The 21,541-nt window shown below is 36.2% G+C and overlaps 2 protein-coding genes across 2 annotated transcripts in view; one reads left to right on the top strand and one right to left on the bottom strand.

Annotated features, from left to right (window-relative positions):
• Positions 1–21,541, top strand: part of LOC138694633 (monocarboxylate transporter 9-like) — a 326,720-nt gene that overhangs the window by 24,637 nt on the left and 280,542 nt on the right. The window contains exon 2 of the mRNA XM_069818551.1: positions 2,115–2,255. The gene's annotated coding sequence lies outside the window, so the exon portion shown is untranslated. The remainder of the gene's footprint in view (positions 1–2,114; positions 2,256–21,541) is intronic.
• Positions 1–21,541, bottom strand: part of LOC138694634 (monocarboxylate transporter 14) — an 82,808-nt gene that overhangs the window by 27,515 nt on the left and 33,752 nt on the right. Inside the window, exon 2 of the mRNA XM_069818554.1 lies at positions 18,925–19,023. Within this exon, the coding sequence (XP_069674655.1) occupies positions 18,925–19,014 (90 nt within the window). The 5' untranslated portion in view covers positions 19,015–19,023. The remainder of the gene's footprint in view (positions 1–18,924; positions 19,024–21,541) is intronic.

Below are 21,541 nucleotides of genomic sequence, written 5' to 3'. Positions count from 1 at the left end.
TTGTTATCCAGGCACAACCTGCGTTCGAATCTTAACTGGTCCTATATTTTTTTTTTTCTTTTAATAATGATTAATATTGTGATCACAGTTATCTATTTACATACCTATATCATATTTCTCAATGTATTGAATGCTTCATCATGTTTTAAACAAATTACTAATTAACTAACACTGTATTGTAAAGGATAAACAATGAAATACTGCTCACGTAGGAAGGTAAGATGTGTCACTGGTGTTTGTTCTATGTGTGTAGCAGCTATTCCATTTCATTTTGTATCCGATTCATTATGATGTCATAAAAACACACAAAACATACATATTTTCTGCACCATGCACAGCAAATAAAAGAGGGTTGTCCACAGTCACACACATTTTTCCGCACTTCTGCTGCGAAACAGATATCCTTCATATTCACAAACAGTTCTCGTTCGTTTATCAATTTTGATGCATACCACGCATATTTCAACATGGCTTTGAATATAGGAACTGACAACTGAAAGTGAATTAAAATAATAATAATAATAATAATAATAATAATAATAATAATAATAATATCAAGCTTTAAAATATGAGAAGGCATTAGGTTTCGAACTCAAGTTGCCTGGATGACAACTCAGCATCCAACCACATGAGCTACGCCGTTACACAGTATAATGCTTCCCTATTAGGCACCTAACGGAAGTATGTCATAAACAATTGCCAATATTTTCAAAACGAGGGGTTATTGGCTACCCATACCAGGTATGACTTTAAACAGTACTTCGTGTACTTTCATGTCACAAAATCTGATTTAATTCGGTGATATACAGTGTGTGTCCTCTCCTTGTAAGTTAGATGCGTTACATAATGTATAGGGTGAGTCAGGATCTCTGCGACAAACTATGATGAGCGAGGAATAAAGATCATTATTTTTCGTGAAACAACCCATGTTCTCTGACGCGTCGTTCAAGAGCTACGCGACATCGAAAGGAAGATAGGGTCTTGTAACATTTACAGTATTATGAAATTCATTACTAACTTATTTCTTCAAGTACCCTTGCAGGTTACAGAAGGTGTTCAAAATGTCTGAATCTTATTACATTCTTTACACCTTCGTACTAGTGACTGTGGGACTTTGTCGAACATGTCAGGTCTGTCACCAGCAAAGATTTACTCTATAAACATATGGGCTGAAATCTACTAGAGCTTGTCATTTTGTCGCCCCGTTTGAAAGAAGCGACTTACCTTAAGGTCTTTCGGAACGCGCTTCCGCTGCTCTTCGAGGGTTTACTGTACTTCTCCCGATGCGCAGGGACATGTGGTTCCAGCATGATGGCGTACCCGCCGCCCTTCAACCTGGTTTTACGAGCACATCTGAACAACACCTACGGAGAGAGCGGGACCTGTCGCATGGCCAAAGCGTTCACCCGACTTAACGACCCTAGATTTTTCTTTGCAGCATGTAACAGTGTCGCGTACGCCATCCCAGTTGACACCAGAGAAGAACTACTTGCGCGAATATTCGCTGCTTTTGATCAAATACGACACAGATCTGAAATGTTTGACAGAGTCCGACAATCACTGCAGCGACGGTGTAATGACTCTAATCAGGTTCGGGATAGACACTTTGACCACCTTGTCCGCAAGGATACTTGAAGAAATAAATGAATAATTCATTTCATAATTGGAAATATCACTGAAATCTGTCTTTTCTTCGATGTCGCGTAGCGGCTAAACGATGCGTCACTGAACAGGAATTGTTTCACAAAAATGATCCTCATTGCGAGGTCAATCCCTCCGGTCGGCCTCGGTAGCGTAGTCGGTATGGCGCTGGCCCTCTGTGCTCGAGGTTGCGGGTTCGATCCCGGCCCAGGTCGATGGCATTAAAGTGTGCTTAAATGCGTCAGGCTCATGTCAGTAGATTTACTAGTGTTACTGGCGGGACACCGGTGACGCTGATATAACCTCTGCAGTTGCGAGCGTCGTTAAATAAACCATAGTTTGAATATTTTGTCAATTCCTCCGCAGAGTTTGTTGCAGAGGTCTAATTCACTCGATACATTTCATTCTGTTCCATATCGTCTGTGCTGAATTTACTGGTCATAATTATATAATGTTATTTCCATTCTTTTCAGACAAATTCAGGGATCCGCTATCGATAAACGTGTGTCATGCAGGAAGTAGGCACTTCCTTTGACATCGCTATTTTTATTCTACGTCTCAGGTACTACTGTAAGCTGTGCGACGAAGCACTACGGTCTCTCTTGAACTAAAATGTAAGTGTTGCTCCTTAGCATTTGGCCTAATTGCATGGTACTCTAGCGATGTATTTTTACTCTCTTTTAATACAGTATAATTGTGTCTGTTTTCTTGGTATGAACACACACACTTGTTTTACAGTAAAATTAATGTTTCTGTGTAACACAAAAATTATGCAGATTTTCTAGAAGCGTACAGCAAGCCGAACTGGACTTTTTTTTTGTAATTTTAAATAATCAGATGTGCTCTTTTCATTCGGCACATATTAGTGAAACAGCTTCATTGATTCTCGTTTAAACGTCTGAATAAGCTGGTATTAGTGCCACTTGTCAAAGTTAGTCTCACTTGATGAAACAATGAGCGTTTATAAAATTGTATTTTAAACTTGGACAATCTCATAAATGTTCAATGACATTAAGATAGAAACTGGAATGATTATCTTTTGCGTAAGCTTTGCAGGATATAGAGATTGTAACAATTCAAAAGGAGACGACATGCGGTTAGAATGGTTTGTCCCGGTTTGTATAAATGAAAATACGTAATAGATATCGTGAATTCGTCAACAGAGATCGTCGAAATATTACTCAGATGACTGTACAAAAATTAAATATAGAAAAAGTACCAGATTTTGACAATTTGTTGAAAAATTGAAGCGAAAATGAAAAAAGTGAAAGGGGATTTGGAGAGACTGATAATTGCATGCAATATCTATACATGAATTAGGGTCATGAAATTAGAATAAATAAATAGAATTTGCTGTAAGATTTAAGTGTATATTACAGTAATGAACGGAATTAAATAAGCTATATAGCAGTCAAACCTCCAATAAGTACAATACTGTAATATATAAGGGGCGGATTCCTATGTAATTAAATATTCTTTTTGCGAGTGATAAAACACAATTAACAAAGTTAAAAATTCCAAACATGAAGTTTCAAGTTTAAAACCCGAATTTTATTTCACATAAAAACACGTATTTTCACAAAAAAATTATGTAAATACATATTTTCAGGAAATCTATTATAAACACATAAATCTTGGAGTTTTTTTAATTAAATAATTTTTACAAGAACTTTTAAATATTTTAAAACTAAATCAATTATATCACTCAGAAGTACGTTATCTTTTTTTAAGAATTCTTGGTTGCTTCGTGTTTCTAAGCGCTGTGTGGTGTATCCATGATTCATTTTCGTAATAGTATTGCCTCAAGTTTTGAGAACTGCTAGGCATCATATCAGTGTTATTATTAGAGAATAAATTAACATGGACAAGGAGGAGAGATCTTGTAACACATAATTAGGAATGTTTATTGTTGCTGAAGATGATTTCATTCCACGTTTTGTTTGTGAAACACAACAGATAAGAACTCGGGTATAAATATTATTTAATTTGAACAAATCTCTCGCCTCTCGCTCATGCCTATCAAGTAAGGCAATACATCTTGTTGTGATTCCCTGTCATCGGGCTTCGTCAATCGATATCCTTCAAGATATACTGAAAGATGGTTATTTAAAAACGATTTGGCTTTCCTATTACCAAATTTAAACTTTTTGTGTGACACCATAAAAAAAAACTCGAAACATCGAAAAACCTGTTGTTTGAAACAGGAAGGTGCGTACCGTGGAAATTAAACTAGACTCGCTACCAGGTTCAGAAGCACAATTACTAAGGGAGAAATTCCAGAATGTGTTTGGGAAAAACAGTGGATATAAAAAAAAGTGTAAAGTTGCTTAAATATTGAAAGATGTGCCTGTAGGTGAAATTGACGGTGTATGTTTGTGAGATTCTTCTCTTTAAATATGCACGTCTGACGTCCTGTGATGTGGAAAGATCGTTTTCACAGTATAAGTCGTTGTTCAGAGATAATCGGTATGCATTTGTGATGGAGAATTTGGAGATGACCTTTGTTGTTCACTGCAATTCTTGGCCAACTACTAGCACTCAAGTGTGGTTGATGAGTAGGCCTACCTAGTAACATTTTTTTTTTCAACCTAAGTAAGGTATTTTTGTCATATTAAAAAAATATATTTTTTTATTTTTAGCAAATATTTTCGTACTTTTTTAGCACATAAAAAATAAATATATTTACATTTTTAGCACATAAAAATCCGCTCCCTAGTAATGTATTAAAACAATGTACTGGAAGAGGACAATTAAAATAGCTTTTGAGCCACATACAATTAATACTTAATTGGTATATTGTGTGTGTATGTATATATATATATATATATATATATATATATATATATATATATATATGCTGTTATTGTTATTTATCCATCTGTATGTAAGTAACGTCAAACTTGTTTTATCTTTCTATAGTTATGCATGTATTGTGGACGCTCTGTTTCGCGTCAATGTTACAGCACATAGCGCAACCGAAAAACTTTATTTTTTAAATAATATTATAACTCCCAATGGGTTATAATAAAATTTTCCAAGTAGGCCTATGTCATGTATACATGTGAACTCCCCTTGTATACAGAAATGGACTTATTTTGTTTATAGCGTGGTTAGTGTTTATAGGCTATGACGTCAGCATTTCCATGGCAACCCAGTCAAATTTTCGTTCCACAAAATTCTTTCATTAGGTGTGAACTAAGTTGAAAGGACGTCAGATTGGCTCGGTGGAGGCATGCAGAACAACGTGGTAGGCCTACTGAGCACAGTTGTTTGCTTTTGGACGCCTATCGGTGATGTTGCGAAATTTTATCTGAACTGAATAATCATTACAATGGGTTAAAGAGAGATAAGATATACACAGTGTCCGTGAATGAATGATACACTTTGGGTTTAAAATACGAGGGGAACTACAAAGCGTGCCCATAAATAAACGATAGAAGCGAAAAGCGGAAAGATGAACTCTCAGAGATTTCAAAATTAGCGGTATATCTCCATATTACCTATAGACTATTCAATGCCAGCGTCGTCATTTAGAGGATCCTTTCTTTTGGCATTAAAAGGTGTCGGTGACATGTAATAATCTCCTCGTCCTCCGATCTCCATACGATTTCTTTTCATGGGATTAAGTAAAGGATAGTGTTTTTGCTGCCCCTAACACAGGTTATTGATGAGCTGAAATTGCGAATTACCGCAGCTGTCGAAGTAATTGGAATGGAATGTACGGGAGGGTGGGGGCACGGCCCAGCACTGCGACCTGTTACGATCTGTTGCGCTAACCCTCAACTTAGGTGGATTCCCAAGCCCACACCGGCTGACTACACTAAGGTTCGCTGCGTACCCAGGTTTTGAGCAGGCAACCCCCTTCGTCCCTGTGCCAGCCGGCGATCGGGGAATGATGGTGACGAAATGAAGAAATGGGACGGAATGATCCAGATGCCTAATATGGGGAAAACGGGAGAACCCCGAGAAAAACTTCAGCTGCGACTTTGTCCACCATACACAGTGTCCGTGAATGAATGATACACTTTGGGTTTAAAATACGAGGGGAACTACAAAGCGTGCCCATAAATAAACGATAGAAGCGAAAAGCGGAAAGATGAACTCTCAGAGATTTCAAAATTAGCATTTTTCAATGAAAAATCCCATACCTCACCGGGAATCGAACCCGGGCCGCCTGTGTGACAGTAGGCCTACGGCGGTCGGACCAATCAGCACCTCAGGAGTGTTGTACTGTACAGTATTGTATTGTATTTATTTACATTCCATGGAATTCGTACATCACTTCACAGCTAGAATATGGATCATGCCAAAAAATCTTAATAGTACTACAAAGTCTTAATTAATTATAGTTACGGTTTTGTTGAAATATATATATATATATATATATATATATATATATATATATATATATATACATACATACATACATACATACATACACAGAAGAGTTTTACAATATGGGCTACTAGTACAACACAATAATTTAATAATTTATTTATTTAATCTGGCAGAGCTAAGGCCAGTAAGGCCACAAGGGGCTAGTATTGATACTTAAGAATATAAGACGGAAATATTCATGCAGCGTTGTTAAATGCCACAAATTCACATACAGAGCAGAATGCATGAGGAATTAGGCACTTCTTTAATTTGACCTAAATAATCTTATGTTTTGAATTTGATTTTTTATATCCACAGGAAGGCTATTAAACATTTTTACTGTCATATAACGCACTCGCTTTTGATAGCACAATAGACTTGTCTATGGAGTATGAAAGTCGAGAAAAATGACAGAAACATGTTTGAAAGAGTAGTATGGAATGACCTAGATTGCTTATAGCTGGACATTTGTCTGACCACGAATGGAGCTCACACTCGGTATCTTTAGAGTATCCTGCGGGACAAAATTTCGGCACATCCGTCGTCGCTGATATAACCTCTGGAGTTGCGAGCGTCATTAAATAAAACATAACATTAACATCTTTAGAGTAGGTAAAACTTTCAGTGCTTATCTTTCAAATGATACCAGCTACAACTGTATAACTATAATACTAACCTTGATGTAACAGATTATTTAAGTGTATCATCACTTATTTAGGTACATGGTGTAGAGTTAAATTACATTAGGTGTGATAAGCCTTTACCTATATCAGCATCTTAAATTTCTGTGAAGTTAGTGACGCTCAATGATCGACTAGAACGGGGGTAACATGTGGTTAGGACGATGAAATAGGCTTAAGGACCTTACTAATAGACGGTAATTATACACAGTATTTAAAGGATGTAAATGATATGTTGTTATTGAAGTGTTGTATCAGTGAAGAATTATGTTGTGTCAGTGAAGTGTGTTGTATCAGTGAAGAAGTATGTCGTGTCAGTGAAGTGTGCTGTGTAAGTGAAACGTGTTCCCGTCAGTGAAGCTTTATAGTTTATAGTGGCAGTGCATAGTATTTGAACAGTGAAATGTTTTTGAAGTGTTAGTGAAATCAGGATAGAATCAGTGAAATGTGTCGTAATTCCATTGCAGTGAGTGAGTTGACAGCGAAATGAGTGTAATTTGAAAGGTACTTGTGCAGATATGAACATATCATACTCGTGAGTTTTAGTTCGATCTTAGTTTTAAGATACAAATTAGATTTATTTCAAATGTTATTTTAAGTGATCATTTAATTTAATTTAGTATATTCCCTGTTGTTGTTATTATTATTATTATTATTATTATTATTATTATTATTATTATTTATTATTGTTAGTAATAATTATTAATATTATTATTAATTGTATTTTTAATTAATAAGTTTATTATTGTCATTATTGAGTGTAATTAGTTACCACTGCCACCGGCTATATACCCACTGCAGTGTGAATAAATACATACATGATTTTCCTCAGTCGTTACAGAACGTGTAAAAACTGTATTTTCTCTGCTTCATACGTCTATACCTGAAGCAACACTGCCATTGCCTGTTTTTGTGTGACATGAATCTGTAAGAAGGGATCTTTGAAATTAGGTTACTGCCCTTCCAGAAGAAGACTTGCTAAAGGTTTCTGGTTGGTATCATCCTCGTCGGGTTTGAGATTCGAATGTAATGGAAAGGATGAGTGATCATTCTACCATATAGGACAAAAGGAGAATATTATATTGAATACAAAAAAGCCAACTTAGTGTATTTTCTGTTTGTGTATACGATTTTGGTACCGTTGTTACCAGGCAAACTGTGTGGCAAGCGTATGTCATAATGAGAAAGTTATATTGCATGCTTTCGTGTATTCGTTGGTTTCTAAAGTGACATTCCATGACATATATGTCACTGTTTGAAACTGATAATACAACATGATAACAATCAGACTATTTCAGCAGGCACAGAATGAGGTAACTAGCTCAGACATTGCAGAATTTTCCATGACTTTCATGTAAAAACTAGAAATGTAAAATACGCAAACTTTCAATGTTACAGCTTCAGCTTATAGGCTTAATTAAGTGTAATCATGCGATACATTGATCAGCTGCTGTGGCAACTAAGGCCAGGCACAGAGTGATATTGGCAAGTGATTCATTGCCAGCTTCTTTCGTGTCACGTGACCCTTTGCGGAGAAGGAGGAGGAGAATTAGAATATTAAAATTCTTGAAACTTTTTCTAGAAGATTTATACACGGTTACATAAACTAAACAGATCCAAGTTACCACATCCTTTGGAGATAGTAACTATATTTCCTCCCAAACTGAATTTTCTTTGAAAAATGTGCTTTTTACTTAAACATATGTAGGATATACACAATTGTAATACAAATTTCAATTACAATTATTTATAAATGTCAGCTGTTGTGAGCTGTAGTCAACTGGAACAGATAAGAGAAGAGTAGAACAGAATACAAGAGTGACACACGTGTACAGGATAAAACAATGAGTCAGTGACAGAGTAGGAAGGAAGAGAATTAGACAGAACAAAACGAAACAGAATAGAATGGAATACAACGAAACAGATTGTAATTTAACAGAATGAAATAAAACAGAAGAAAACAGAACAGAATGAAGTAGATTGAAGCTTAATGGAATAAAATGAAATAGAACAGAACGAAACAATACAGAAGTAAATGGAACAGAACGAAACAAACAGAATTAAATGGACTGAAACTTAATAGAAAAGAATGAACAGAACAGAATTAAACAGACTGAAATTTAATAGAAGAGAAAGAAACGGAACAGAGTGAAACTAAACAGAACGAAGCAAAACAGAAGGAAACAAAACGGAAGGAAACAGAATAGAACGAAACAAAACAATTAAATAGACCGAAACTTAATAGAATGAAACTACATAGAACGAAACAAAACAATTAAATAGATTGAACTTTAATAGGATCTGAAATGTAATAGAATAGAATGAAACAGACAAACTAATAGAATTAAATATACTAAAACTGACAGAACAGGACGAAACAAAACATAATTAGACTGAAACTTAATAAAATGACACAAAACAAAATGAAAGACTGAAACTAGTAGAATAGAATATAATATACTAAAACTGACAGAATAGGACGAAACGTAACAGAATAGATCAGAACGAAACAGAACAGAATAGAACAGAACGAAACGGAACAGAATGGAAAAGAACGGAACGGAACAGAATGGAACAGAACGAAACATAACAGAATAGAACAGAACGAAACGTAACAGAATAGAATAGAACAGAACGAAACGGAACAGAATGGAACAGAACGAAACGTAACAGAATGGAACAGAACGAAACGTAACAGAATAGAATAGAACAGAACGAAACGGAACAGAATAGAACAGAACGAAACGTAACAGAATAGAACAGAACGAAACGTAACAGAATAGAACAGAACGAAACGTAACAGAATAGAATAGAACGAAACGTAACAGAATGGAACAGAACGAAACGTAACAGAATAGAACAGAACGAAACGTAACAGAATAGAATAGAACAGAACGAAACGGAACAGAATAGAACAGAACGAAACGGAACAGAATGGAACAGAACGAAACGTAACAGAATAGAACAGAACGAAACGTAACAGAATAGAATAGAACAGAACGAAACGGAACAGAATAGAACAGAACGAAACGTAACAGAATAGAACAGAACGAAACGGAACAGAATGGAACAGAATAGAACAGAACGAAACGTAACAGAATAGAATAGAACAGAACGAAACGGAACAGAATAGAACAGAACGAAACGTAACAGAATAGAACAGAACGAAACGTAACAGAATAGAATAGAACAGAACGAAACGGAACAGAATGGAACAGAACGAAACGTAACAGAATAGAACAGAACGAAACGTAACAGAATAGAACAGAACGAAACGTAACAGAATAGAATAGAACAGAACGAAACGGAACAGAATAGAACAGAACGAAACGTAACAGAATGGAACAGAACGAAACGTAACAGAATAGAATAGAACAGAACGAAACGGAACAGAATAGAACAGAACGAAACGGAACAGAATGGAACAGAACGAAACGTAACAGAATAGAACAGAACGAAACGTAACAGAATGGAACAGAACGAAACGTTACAGAATAGAACAGAACGAAACGTTACAGAATAGAATAGAACAGAACGAAACGGAACAGAATAGAACAGAACGAAACGTAACAGAATAGAACAGAACGAAACGTAACAGAATAGAACAGAACGAAACGTAACAGAATAGAATAGAACAGAACGAAACGGAACAGAATAGAACAGAACGAAACGTAACAGAATGGAACAGAACGAAACGTAACAGAATAGAATAGAACAGAACGAAACGGAACAGAATAGAACAGAACGAAACGGAACAGAATGGAACAGAACGAAACGTAACAGAATAGAACAGAACGAAACGTAACAGAATGGAACAGAACGAAACGTTACAGAATAGAACAGAACGAAACGTTACAGAATAGAATAGAACAGAACGAAACGGAACAGAATAGAACAGAACGAAACGTAACAGAATAGAATAGAACAGAACGAAACGGAACAGAATGGAACAGAACGAAACGTAACAGAATAGAACAGAACGAAACGTAACAGAATAGAATAGAACAGAACGAAACGGAACAGAATAGAACAGAACGAAACGTAACAGAATAGAACAGAACGAAACGTAACAGAATAGAACAGAACGAAACGTAACAGAATAGAATAGAACGAAACGTAACAGAATGGAACAGAACGAAACGTAACAGAATAGAACAGAACGAAACGTAACAGAATAGAATAGAACAGAACGAAACGGAACAGAATAGAACTGAACGAAACGGAACAGAATGGAACAGAACGAAACGTAACAGAATAGAACAGAACGAAACGTAACAGAATAGAATAGAACAGAACGAAACGGAACAGAATAGAACAGAACGAAACGTAACAGAATAGAACAGAACGAAACGGAACAGAATGGAACAGAACGAAACGTAACAGAATAGAACAGAACGAAACGTAACAGAATAGAATAGAACAGAACGAAACGGAACAGAATAGAACAGAACGAAACGTAACAGAATAGAACAGAACGAAACGTAACAGAATAGAATAGAACAGAACGAAACGGAACAGAATGGAACAGAACGAAACGTAACAGAATAGAACAGAACGAAACGTAACAGAATAGAACAGAACGAAACGTAACAGAATAGAACAGAACGAAACGTAACAGAATAGAATAGAACAGAACGAAACGGAACAGAATAGAACAGAACGAAACGTAACAGAATGGAACAGAACGAAACGTAACAGAATAGAATAGAACAGAACGAAACGGAACAGAATAGAACAGAACGAAACGGAACAGAATGGAACAGAACGAAACGTAACAGAATAGAACAGAACGAAACGTAACAGAATGGAACAGAACGAAACGTTACAGAATAGAACAGAACGAAACGTTACAGAATAGAATAGAACAGAACGAAACGGAACAGAATAGAACAGAACGAAACGTAACTGAATAGAACAGAACGAAACGTAACAGAATAGAACAGAACGAAACGTAACAGAATAGAATAGAACAGAACGAAACGGAACAGAATAGAACAGAACGAAACGTAACAGAATGGAACAGAACGAAACGGAACAGAATAGAATAGAACAGAACGAAACGGAACAGAATAGAACAGAACGAAACGGAACAGAATGGAACAGAACGAAACGTAACAGAATAGAACAGAACGAAACGTAACAGAATGGAACAGAACGAAACGTTACAGAATAGAACAGAACGAAACGTTACAGAATAGAATAGAACAGAACGAAACGGAACAGAATAGAACAGAACGAAACGTAACAGAATAGAATAGAACAGAACGAAACGTAACAGAATGGAACAGAACGAAACGTAACAGAATAGAACAGAACGAAACGTAACAGAATAGAATAGAACAGAACGAAACGGAACAGAATAGAACAGAACGAAACGTAACAGAATAGAACAGAACGAAACGTAACAGAATAGAACAGAACGAAACGTAACAGAATAGAATAGAACGAAACGTAACAGAATGGAACAGAACGAAACGTAACAGAATAGAACAGAACGAAACGTAACAGAATAGAATAGAACAGAACGAAACGGAACAGAATAGAACTGAACGAAACGTAACAGAATGGAACAGAACGAAACGTAACAGAATAGAACAGAACGAAACGTAACAGAATAGAATAGAATAGAACGAAACGGAACAGAATAGAACAGAACGAAACGTAACAGAATAGAACAGAACGAAACGGAACAGAATGGAACAGAACGAAACGTAACAGAATAGAATAGAACAGAACGGAACAGAATAGAACAGAACGAAACGTAACAGAATAGAACAGAACGAAACGTAACAGAATAGAATAGAACAGAACGAAACGGAACAGAATGGAACAGAACGAAACGTAACAGAATAGAACAGAACGAAACGTAACAGAATAGAACAGAACGAAACGTAACAGAATAGAACAGAACGAAACGTAACAGAATAGAATAGAACAGAACGAAACGGAACAGAATAGAACAGAACGAAACGTAACAGAATGGAACAGAACGAAACGTAACAGAATAGAATAGAACAGAACGAAACGGAACAGAATAGAACAGAACGAAACGGAACAGAATGGAACAGAACGAAACGTAACAGAATAGAACAGAACGAAACGTAACAGAATGGAACAGAACGAAACGTTACAGAATAGAACAGAACGAAACGTTACAGAATAGAATAGAACAGAACGAAACGGAACAGAATAGAACAGAACGAAACGTAACAGAATAGAACAGAACGAAACGTAACAGAATAGAACAGAACGAAACGTAACAGAATAGAACAGAACGAAACGTAACAGAATAGAATAGAACAGAACGAAACGGAACAGAATAGAACAGAACGAAACGTAACAGAATGGAACAGAACGAAACGTAACAGAATAGAATAGAACAGAACGAAACGGAACAGAATAGAACAGAACGAAACGGAACAGAATGGAACAGAACGAAACGTAACAGAATAGAACAGAACGAAACGTAACAGAATGGAACAGAACGAAACGTTACAGAATAGAACAGAACGAAACGTTACAGAATAGAATAGAACAGAACGAAACGGAACAGAATAGAACAGAACGAAACGTAACAGAATAGAACAGAACGAAACGTAACAGAATAGAATAGAACAGAACGAAACGGAACAGAATAGAACAGAACGAAACGGAACAGAATGGAACAGAACGAAACGTAACAGAATAGAACAGAACGAAACGTAACAGAATGGAACAGAACGAAACGTTACAGAATAGAACAGAACGAAACGTAACAGAATAGAACAGAACGAAACGGAACAGAATAGAATAGAACGAAACGGAACAGAATAGAATAGAACGAAACGGAACAGAATAGAACAGAACGAAACGGAACAGAATGGAACAGAACGAAACGTAACAGAATAGAACAGAACGAAACGTAACAGAATGGAACAGAACGAAACGTTACAGAATAGAACAGAACGAAACGTAACAGAATAGAACAGAACGAAACGTAACAGAATAGAACAGAACGAAACGTTACAGAATAGAACAGAACGAAACGTAACAGAATAGAACAGAACGAAACGGAACAGAATAGAACAGAACGAAACGTAACAGAATAGAACAGAACGAAACGTAACAGAATGGAACAGAACGAAACGTTACAGAATAGAACAGAACGAAACGTAACAGAATAGAACAGAACGAAACGGAACAGAATAGAACAGAACGAAACGTAACAGAATAGAACAGAACGAAACGGAACAGAATAGAACAGAACGAAACGTAACAGAATAGAATAGAACAGAACGAAACGTTACAGAATAGAACAGAACGAAACGTAACAGAATAGAACAGAACGAAACGGAACAGAATAGAACAGAACGAAACGTAACAGAATGGAACAGAACGAAACGTTACAGAATAGAACAGAACGAAACGTAACAGAATAGAACAGAACGAAACGTAACAGAATAGAACAGAACGAAACGTTACAGAATAGAACAGAACGAAACGTAACAGAATAGAACAACGAAACGGAACAGAATAGAACAGAACGAAACGTAACAGAATAGAACAGAACGAAACGTAACAGAATGGAACAGAACGAAACGTTACAGAATAGAACAGAACGAAACGTAACAGAATAGAACAGAACGAAACGGAACAGAATAGAACAGAACGAAACGTAACAGAATAGAACAGAACGAAACGGAACAGAATAGAACAGAACGAAACGTAACAGAATAGAACAGAACGAAACGTTACAGAATAGAACAGAACGAAACGTAACAGAATAGAACAGAACGAAACGGAACAGAATAGAACAGAACGAAACGTAACAGAATAGAATAGAACGAAACGTAACAGAATAGAACAGAACGAAACGGAACAGAATGGAACAGAACGAAACGTAACAGAATAGAACAGAACGAAACGTAACAGAATGGAACAGAACGAAACGTTACAGTTTAGAACAGAACGAAATGTAACAGAATAGAACAGAACGAAACGTTACAGAATAGAACAGAACGAAACGTAACAGAATAGAACAGAACGAAACGGAACAGAATGGAGCAGAACGAAACGTAACAGAATAGAACAGAACGAAACGTAACAGAATAGAACAGAACGAAACGGAACAGAATAGAACAGAACGAAACGTAACAGAATGGAAAAGAACGGAACGGAACAGAACAGAATAGAACAGAACGAAACGGAACAGAATGGAAAAGAACGAAACGGAACAGAACACAATAGAACAGAACGAAACGTAACAGAATGGAAAAGAACGGAACGGAACAGAACAGAATAGAACAGAACGAAACGGAACAGAATGGAAAAGAACGAAACGGAACAGAATGGAACAGAACGAAACTTAACAGAATAGAACAGAACGAAACGGAACAGAATGAAACAGAACGAAACGGAACAGAATGAAACAGAACGAAACGGAACAGAATGGAAAACAACGAAACGGAACAGAATATAACAGAACGAAACGTAACAGAACGAAACGGAACAGAATAGAACAGAACAGAACAGAACGGAACAGAATAGACCAGAACGAAACGGAACATAACGAGGCAGAACTGAACGGAATAGAATAGGATGAAATATAAGGGAATGGAATTGAAAGAATTGGAAGAAAAATAATGAAATGGAATAGAATTAAACATAGGTTTGTGTTGTTACCTTGTTTACAGTGCTGAGTGAGTTACTGGCACTTAAAGATGTAACGCGCCAGCGTGGTTTACATTTTGTGTCTTGCGCAGGCTCCTAGATAAATGAGCCGTTCAGAGCAGAAGTGGTGTAAGTCAAAAATGGGTAATGAGGGTTAAAGTAAACATTCTGTAAAATACAGCCAAAGTAGCAATTAATATTCAGTTTATTTAAACTATTAGTAGTCAGTGGATAGCAAGAAATAATCGTATAATAGGCTTAGTATTTGATGAAAAAACTTTTGCAAGCATTGTTTCTTTTTCTGTATAATTAACATAATTGCTACTTCTTTAATCTGATTTGCCTTGTTACAACATTATAATTAATGCAAATTGGACCCATGTTCACAGATGTACTTACTTTTAGTTAGAATAACTCTCAAGGTGAATTGGCGGTACGGTAACTGGATTCCAGCTACTGTCCCTGTGTAAACACTTCAGCCAGTACATACTTTATAAGCCAGGTGGACAGGAGCTGGTCATGTCAGTGAATTCAAACATTTTTGTTTTCACTGTCCAGTGGCGTTCCTCCTTCCATCTCACAGTCCAGTAGCTGTCACAATTTCTTTAAAAGGTGTAGGCCTACAGCCAGAGCAATGATTAGTTGGAGAATGTATGCACGCCCGTAGACTGTTCCTTTCCCTTACGGGCCAAACAGACGGGGAGGTATTAATAAATAGCATATGACCTTGTGTGACTGTTTATATCAGTGGTCGTCAGCACTCGCTGAAATGTGCAAAGGGTACACGGTGCTGTCCCGTGTACACTGTCGTGCAACAGGGAGAGATAGAGAGCATACCCGCCAGCAGCTACGGAGTGCACCCTAGTGCACTGCGTTTTCCGCGGGTAAGAGAGACTAGGCCCAGCGTGTACTGTGCTGACGACCCCTGGTTTATATTTTCTAATGCCCATGTACTGACTTCAGAGTACACCGGCGGGCAGTAGACACGTACAGAACGTTCGATTTTTGTTTTTCTTGTTGATTATTTTTAATAATTATTGTTGTAACAAAATGTCCGGCTGGTGGAGTGAGGAACAAGTTTATATATATCATGAACTTCTTCGTTTTATACTTTTAGACCATGTGTATCTGTAATGATAATTTAAGAAAGATGGCCTTGATCTCTTCGTCGATGTCTTGGTCTACAGTATATATTGAGGGTAATCTTGGAAGTCTCTCCCTTTCCTTTCTTTGTACATGGTTCTTCCATGTTGCTGATATTGTTGGATTTCTTCGGTTATACAGGGAACTTATAATGTTTTTCGGATATCAATGTTTCTTTTATGGTCCAACCTCGTTATACCCAATAACGATCTTCAAAAACGCATCTGAGCAGCTTCGAATACTGTATATATAAATATATATAGATATATAGTCTATATGACCCGACAATTTATGGATTGTATTTACTCTTGAATGTAACAGTGGACAACAGATTGAGGCCAGTTCAGCTAGTCTACTATCTATCCAGTAGCTGGCACCGTATTAAAAAAAAATGACCAGTGCAACTGTCTATCCCGTAGCTATGGACCAACAAGCAGCCAGTTCAGGGGATTAAAAATACTGCACAGACTTTTTCCAGGCTACATAAATTTGGAGGCCTTTTCTCAGAATTATGAGTGAAAATAAAGTGCAGGTGAAGCTCTAAGTCATAAAGAATGCAGTTCGTTTAGGGGAGATAATCATGTAGGTCTAACGGCAACCCAGTTTATTACATCTAGCCTGCGTAAGACTCGTAACCTCACAAGCGGAAAAATTAGTAGGTGCTGAGAGTTATTTGAATGTCAATAGTAGGACAGAAAATAATAAATAAATTAATAACCATAAACTATAATAATAATAATAATAATAATAATAATAATAATAATCAGTCTCCATTGTCATAATTATCAGTCTTTAATGCCATGATTCTCGTCATTGATCGTGGTGATTAATGATAATTGAGAACTATCATCAGTCATATTACTTACTTGTGGCTTTTAAGGAACCCGGAGGTTCATTGCCGCACTCACATAAGCCCGCCATCGGTCCCTATTCTCAGCAAGATTAATCCAGTCTCTACCATGAGTTCCCACCTCCCTCAAATCCATTTTAGTATTATCCTCCCATGTCTCGGCCTCCCCAAAGATCTTTTTCCCTCCGGCCTCCCAGCTAACACTCTATATGCATCTCTGGATTCGCCCATACGTGCTACATGCCCTGCCCATCTCAAACGTATTGATTTAATGTTCCTAATATTATGTCAGCAGAATAATAAATGCATGCAGTTCTGCGTTGTGTAAATTTCTCCATTTTCCTGTAACTTCAATCCTCTTAGCCCCAAATATTTTCTTAAGAACCTTATTCTCAAACACACTTAACTTCTGTTCCTCTCTCAAAGTGAGAGTGAGAGTCGAAGTTTTACAACGATACAGAAGAACAGGCAATATAACTGTTTTTTAAATCCTAACTTTAAGATTTTTTTTTTAGAGCAGACTGGATGATAAAAGCACAATCATATTACATAATATAAATGCATCTTAATAATTGTCAGTCTTTATAGTGCTAGTAGTATTTTATTCAACACTTTCAACTGCAGAAGTTACTCAGCATCGAAATCCAACGTGGATGGCGAGAAATAATCGACAAATTTTGCCTGTCAGGGACAGGATTCTTTTACGTGCCGTAAATTAACACACAGACTTCCCAGCTGTACTACCTCCCAAAGGAAGCCAAGCCAATGATTTTATCGTTTATTAAAGTCCATCGCAGAAACCACCGAGTAGGCCACCGGCGTAGCTCAGCTGCTAGCGCCTTTGCTGCGCTCGGGCGCTTAGGCTGACAACCTAGTTGGGTTTTTCCCCGAGGTTTTCCTCAACCGTAAGGCGAATTTTATATAATTACATGGCGAATCCTCGGCCTCATCTCGCTGAGTAACATCTCGCTATCACCAATTCCATTGACCCTAAATAATGCAGGCTAGTAGTTGATGCAGCATCGTAAAATAGCATTAAACACGCTAAGAACGTCAATTATCATCAATAATCATAACTATCGATCATCATGAATCACTATCACAATCATTAACGTAGCCTGCAGTAGGCTATTTCAACCACAAGTTATCTTACTTTTTACTGTATTTCTCTGTATACATACAAGCTTGTCTTAATCCATCCTTTGATGCAAATTAATTTTCTTTTCTTTTAAGTGCAGGTAAGATTGAAAGTTCGTATTTTATCTCAAAAGCCTTTATATTATTTTAATATGTAACTTCATCAAAAGAATTAAGTTTTTTATGAGAGTTTTGGCGAATTAAAATGCTGTAAAGTGGATTTGTCGTAGAATTTCTGTTCTCTTTGCTATTTCCTATGACTCTTGCTCATTGCTCAGTAATCACCATGTTGTCTTACCGTACCTGAATATTCTCGGAATGTTAAATCGACATTATATTATTCAGATTGAAACCCATGGAATGAAAGTTGATTGTCGGAACCATTTATATGCATGACTATCTGTCGGTATACGTATTTCATCCTGCAGACATGTGTAGCGTACTTACATTGACTAACATAACTCCGAGGACCGCCATCCATCCCCAGCCTCCGTCTGGAGCCACAAGCTTACGACCCTTCTTATCGACTGCTCCCATCTTGGGTACCTGAAAAAAAATTGAAACGTTATATTTACAATAGGCCTATTGTTTTATACTTGAGCTGTAATATGAATTGGACGGAGTTCCGGAATAATAGACCAACCGACAATTTGAAAAAAAAAAAAATATATATATATTTGCACAAATTTGTTGATGGCAGGCTAATTTAACTCGGGGAAAAAATCAAGAATGCGATATCTGAATTTTGATGCTATTTATAAGAAAAAATTCGTTTATTGCATAAAATTCATTTATTTATTTTGCTTTGAAATATTAATTCAACTGCTGGTCTTTTATTAAAAATCGGTTAGTTTTTTTTGGTATTTTTGTGCTGTTCTTTTTGTAATAGTATGAATTTTATAATACTTCTTGAATAAAAGGTTTTATAAAAAATCGGATTTGTTTCAATGCCAATATCTCGAAACAGGTTTTTGGCGCTTGGTCTATTATTGCGTAACTCCGTCCAATTAAAATTAATAAAATCGGTGCCATAAAAAAATACTTCTTCATTGTCTGCTATATTCTTTATAACAATTAGGATATTTATTGTGTTACAGTAATGTGTTCCTGTTACTTTTTTTTTCTTGAAATATCATTCAAAAAAGCACACATAAATTGATTAATCTGTGATACACTTAAGGGGTTAGGTACAGCATACAGCAGTAACATTTTTGCAAATATTCAACATTTTTTCTTCCATTATTATATCTTGTACAATAATGAAAATTGGTTTGTGTAAAACACTGTCCTTCTGCTATATAAAAAAAATATTTTTACGATTTAAAAAAAATTACATATATATTTTTTTTCAAAATTAAAAATGGTGGCAGTTCACTGTGCAGTGATCAAGCGTTTCCCTCAACCCATAAAGTTCTTAACTTTTTCATGTTCTCTATCTTTTATTTTATTGCTAAAACTCGTGTTTACAGTATTCTTCTCTTTCAACTACATTTCTTAATAAATAATATTTTTTTTATTTTGTGTTAGAAGAAAATACTGATATTTGACAATTTTGTAAAATGAATTTATTTTTTTTATCAGACAATCTATCAAAGATATAGAAGTGGGTCGACCTGGTTGGCAAGTTGGTATAGCGCTGGCCTTCTATGCCCAAGGTTGCGGGTTCGATCCCAGGCCAGGTCGATGGCATTTAAGTGTGCTTAAATGCGACAGGCTCATGTCAGTAGATTTACTGGCATGTAAAAGAACTCCTGCGGGACAAAATTCCGGCACATCCGGCGACGCTGATATAACCTCTGCAGTTGCGAGCGTCGTTAAATAAAACATAACATTTTTTTTTTTATAGAAGTGGTCTTGCATCATATTGTAGATATGACACACAAGAAATTTCATCACAGAATGTTGGATAGTTTTTTCGTTATGTGGAAAACGCTTCATCACTGCACAGTGAACTGAATTTTGAAATAAATAAATAAATAAATAAATAAATAAATAAATAAATTATTTTTTTAAATCGTAAAAATATTTTTTTCGTATAGCAGAGAGACAGTGTTTTACACATACTAATTTTCATTATTGTACAAGATACAGTAATGGAGGAAAAAAATGTTGATTATTTCAAAAATTTTACTGCTGTAAGCTGTACCTAACCCCTTAAATAAAAAAAGAAACTCTAGTTTTCTACATATACGTACGTAGGCCACCATGAGTGGGTGAAGAAAGAATGATGCTGAAATTGATCAGGAAGAGAAAAGAAATTGGTGGGTCACTGGCATCGAGTTAAAACAATTGTAAGAAATAATGAAGCACGGACTGAAACACGGCGGTAAAGCCTTTTTCCTACCTGATTCAATAGATTTTTCCTTGCATAATACGACGTATTATCGGGCTTCCGGTAACTGACCTTAAAATGTTTAATGCTGATAATGTCATTTCCGGGAAATATTATTTTGATGTTTCTGTCGTTCTTTACAGCTCATCCGTAGCTAAATGAGCTGACGGCGTCTCGTTAAAGTGACAGGGCTGCTTCCGGCATGCTGTCACATTCTACACAATCGTGATGAGGGAGGATTTGTCCGAATACGTTTGAAACCTTCTCAAATTTTGTTCCATGGTCCTGATTTCAAATTGTCGACTCTCAATAGCACTTTAAGTTGAAAGGATTCTTAGCCAATCCGTAGCTCAGATACATGACTACTTCTTCTTAAATGGGACTGGAGTTCGATATTAAGGATAAATATGTGATTTGCAATTAACTTAACAAAACGGTTGTCGAATAGGTTTTTCATTGAATATGTTTTGTTTAGAGCTATCCTCATTTAATAGTTTACGTCCATGCCATCTTTTTTTATCGCCTCTGAAAGCTACAGCACTTACAAAAATACGGTAAATAAAGAACGACGAATTAACGATCTCTGTATTTTTAGGGCATTCATGATTTTTATAAGGTTGGGTTATATATTGGATTATTTTCTGGATCTATACGGAACAAAGTGATCCTGCTTGTTGGGGTCGTTGGATATATAGCTTACTATGTGCAACTTTAGGTGGAAAGGACTAAAGG

This window comes from Periplaneta americana, chromosome 2 (assembly GCF_040183065.1).
Source record: "Periplaneta americana isolate PAMFEO1 chromosome 2, P.americana_PAMFEO1_priV1, whole genome shotgun sequence".
Classification (NCBI taxonomy): Eukaryota; Metazoa; Arthropoda; class Insecta; order Blattodea; family Blattidae; genus Periplaneta; species Periplaneta americana.
The sequence above is the reverse complement of the archived record's forward strand: the minus strand, read 5'-3'. Positions and strand labels throughout refer to the sequence as shown.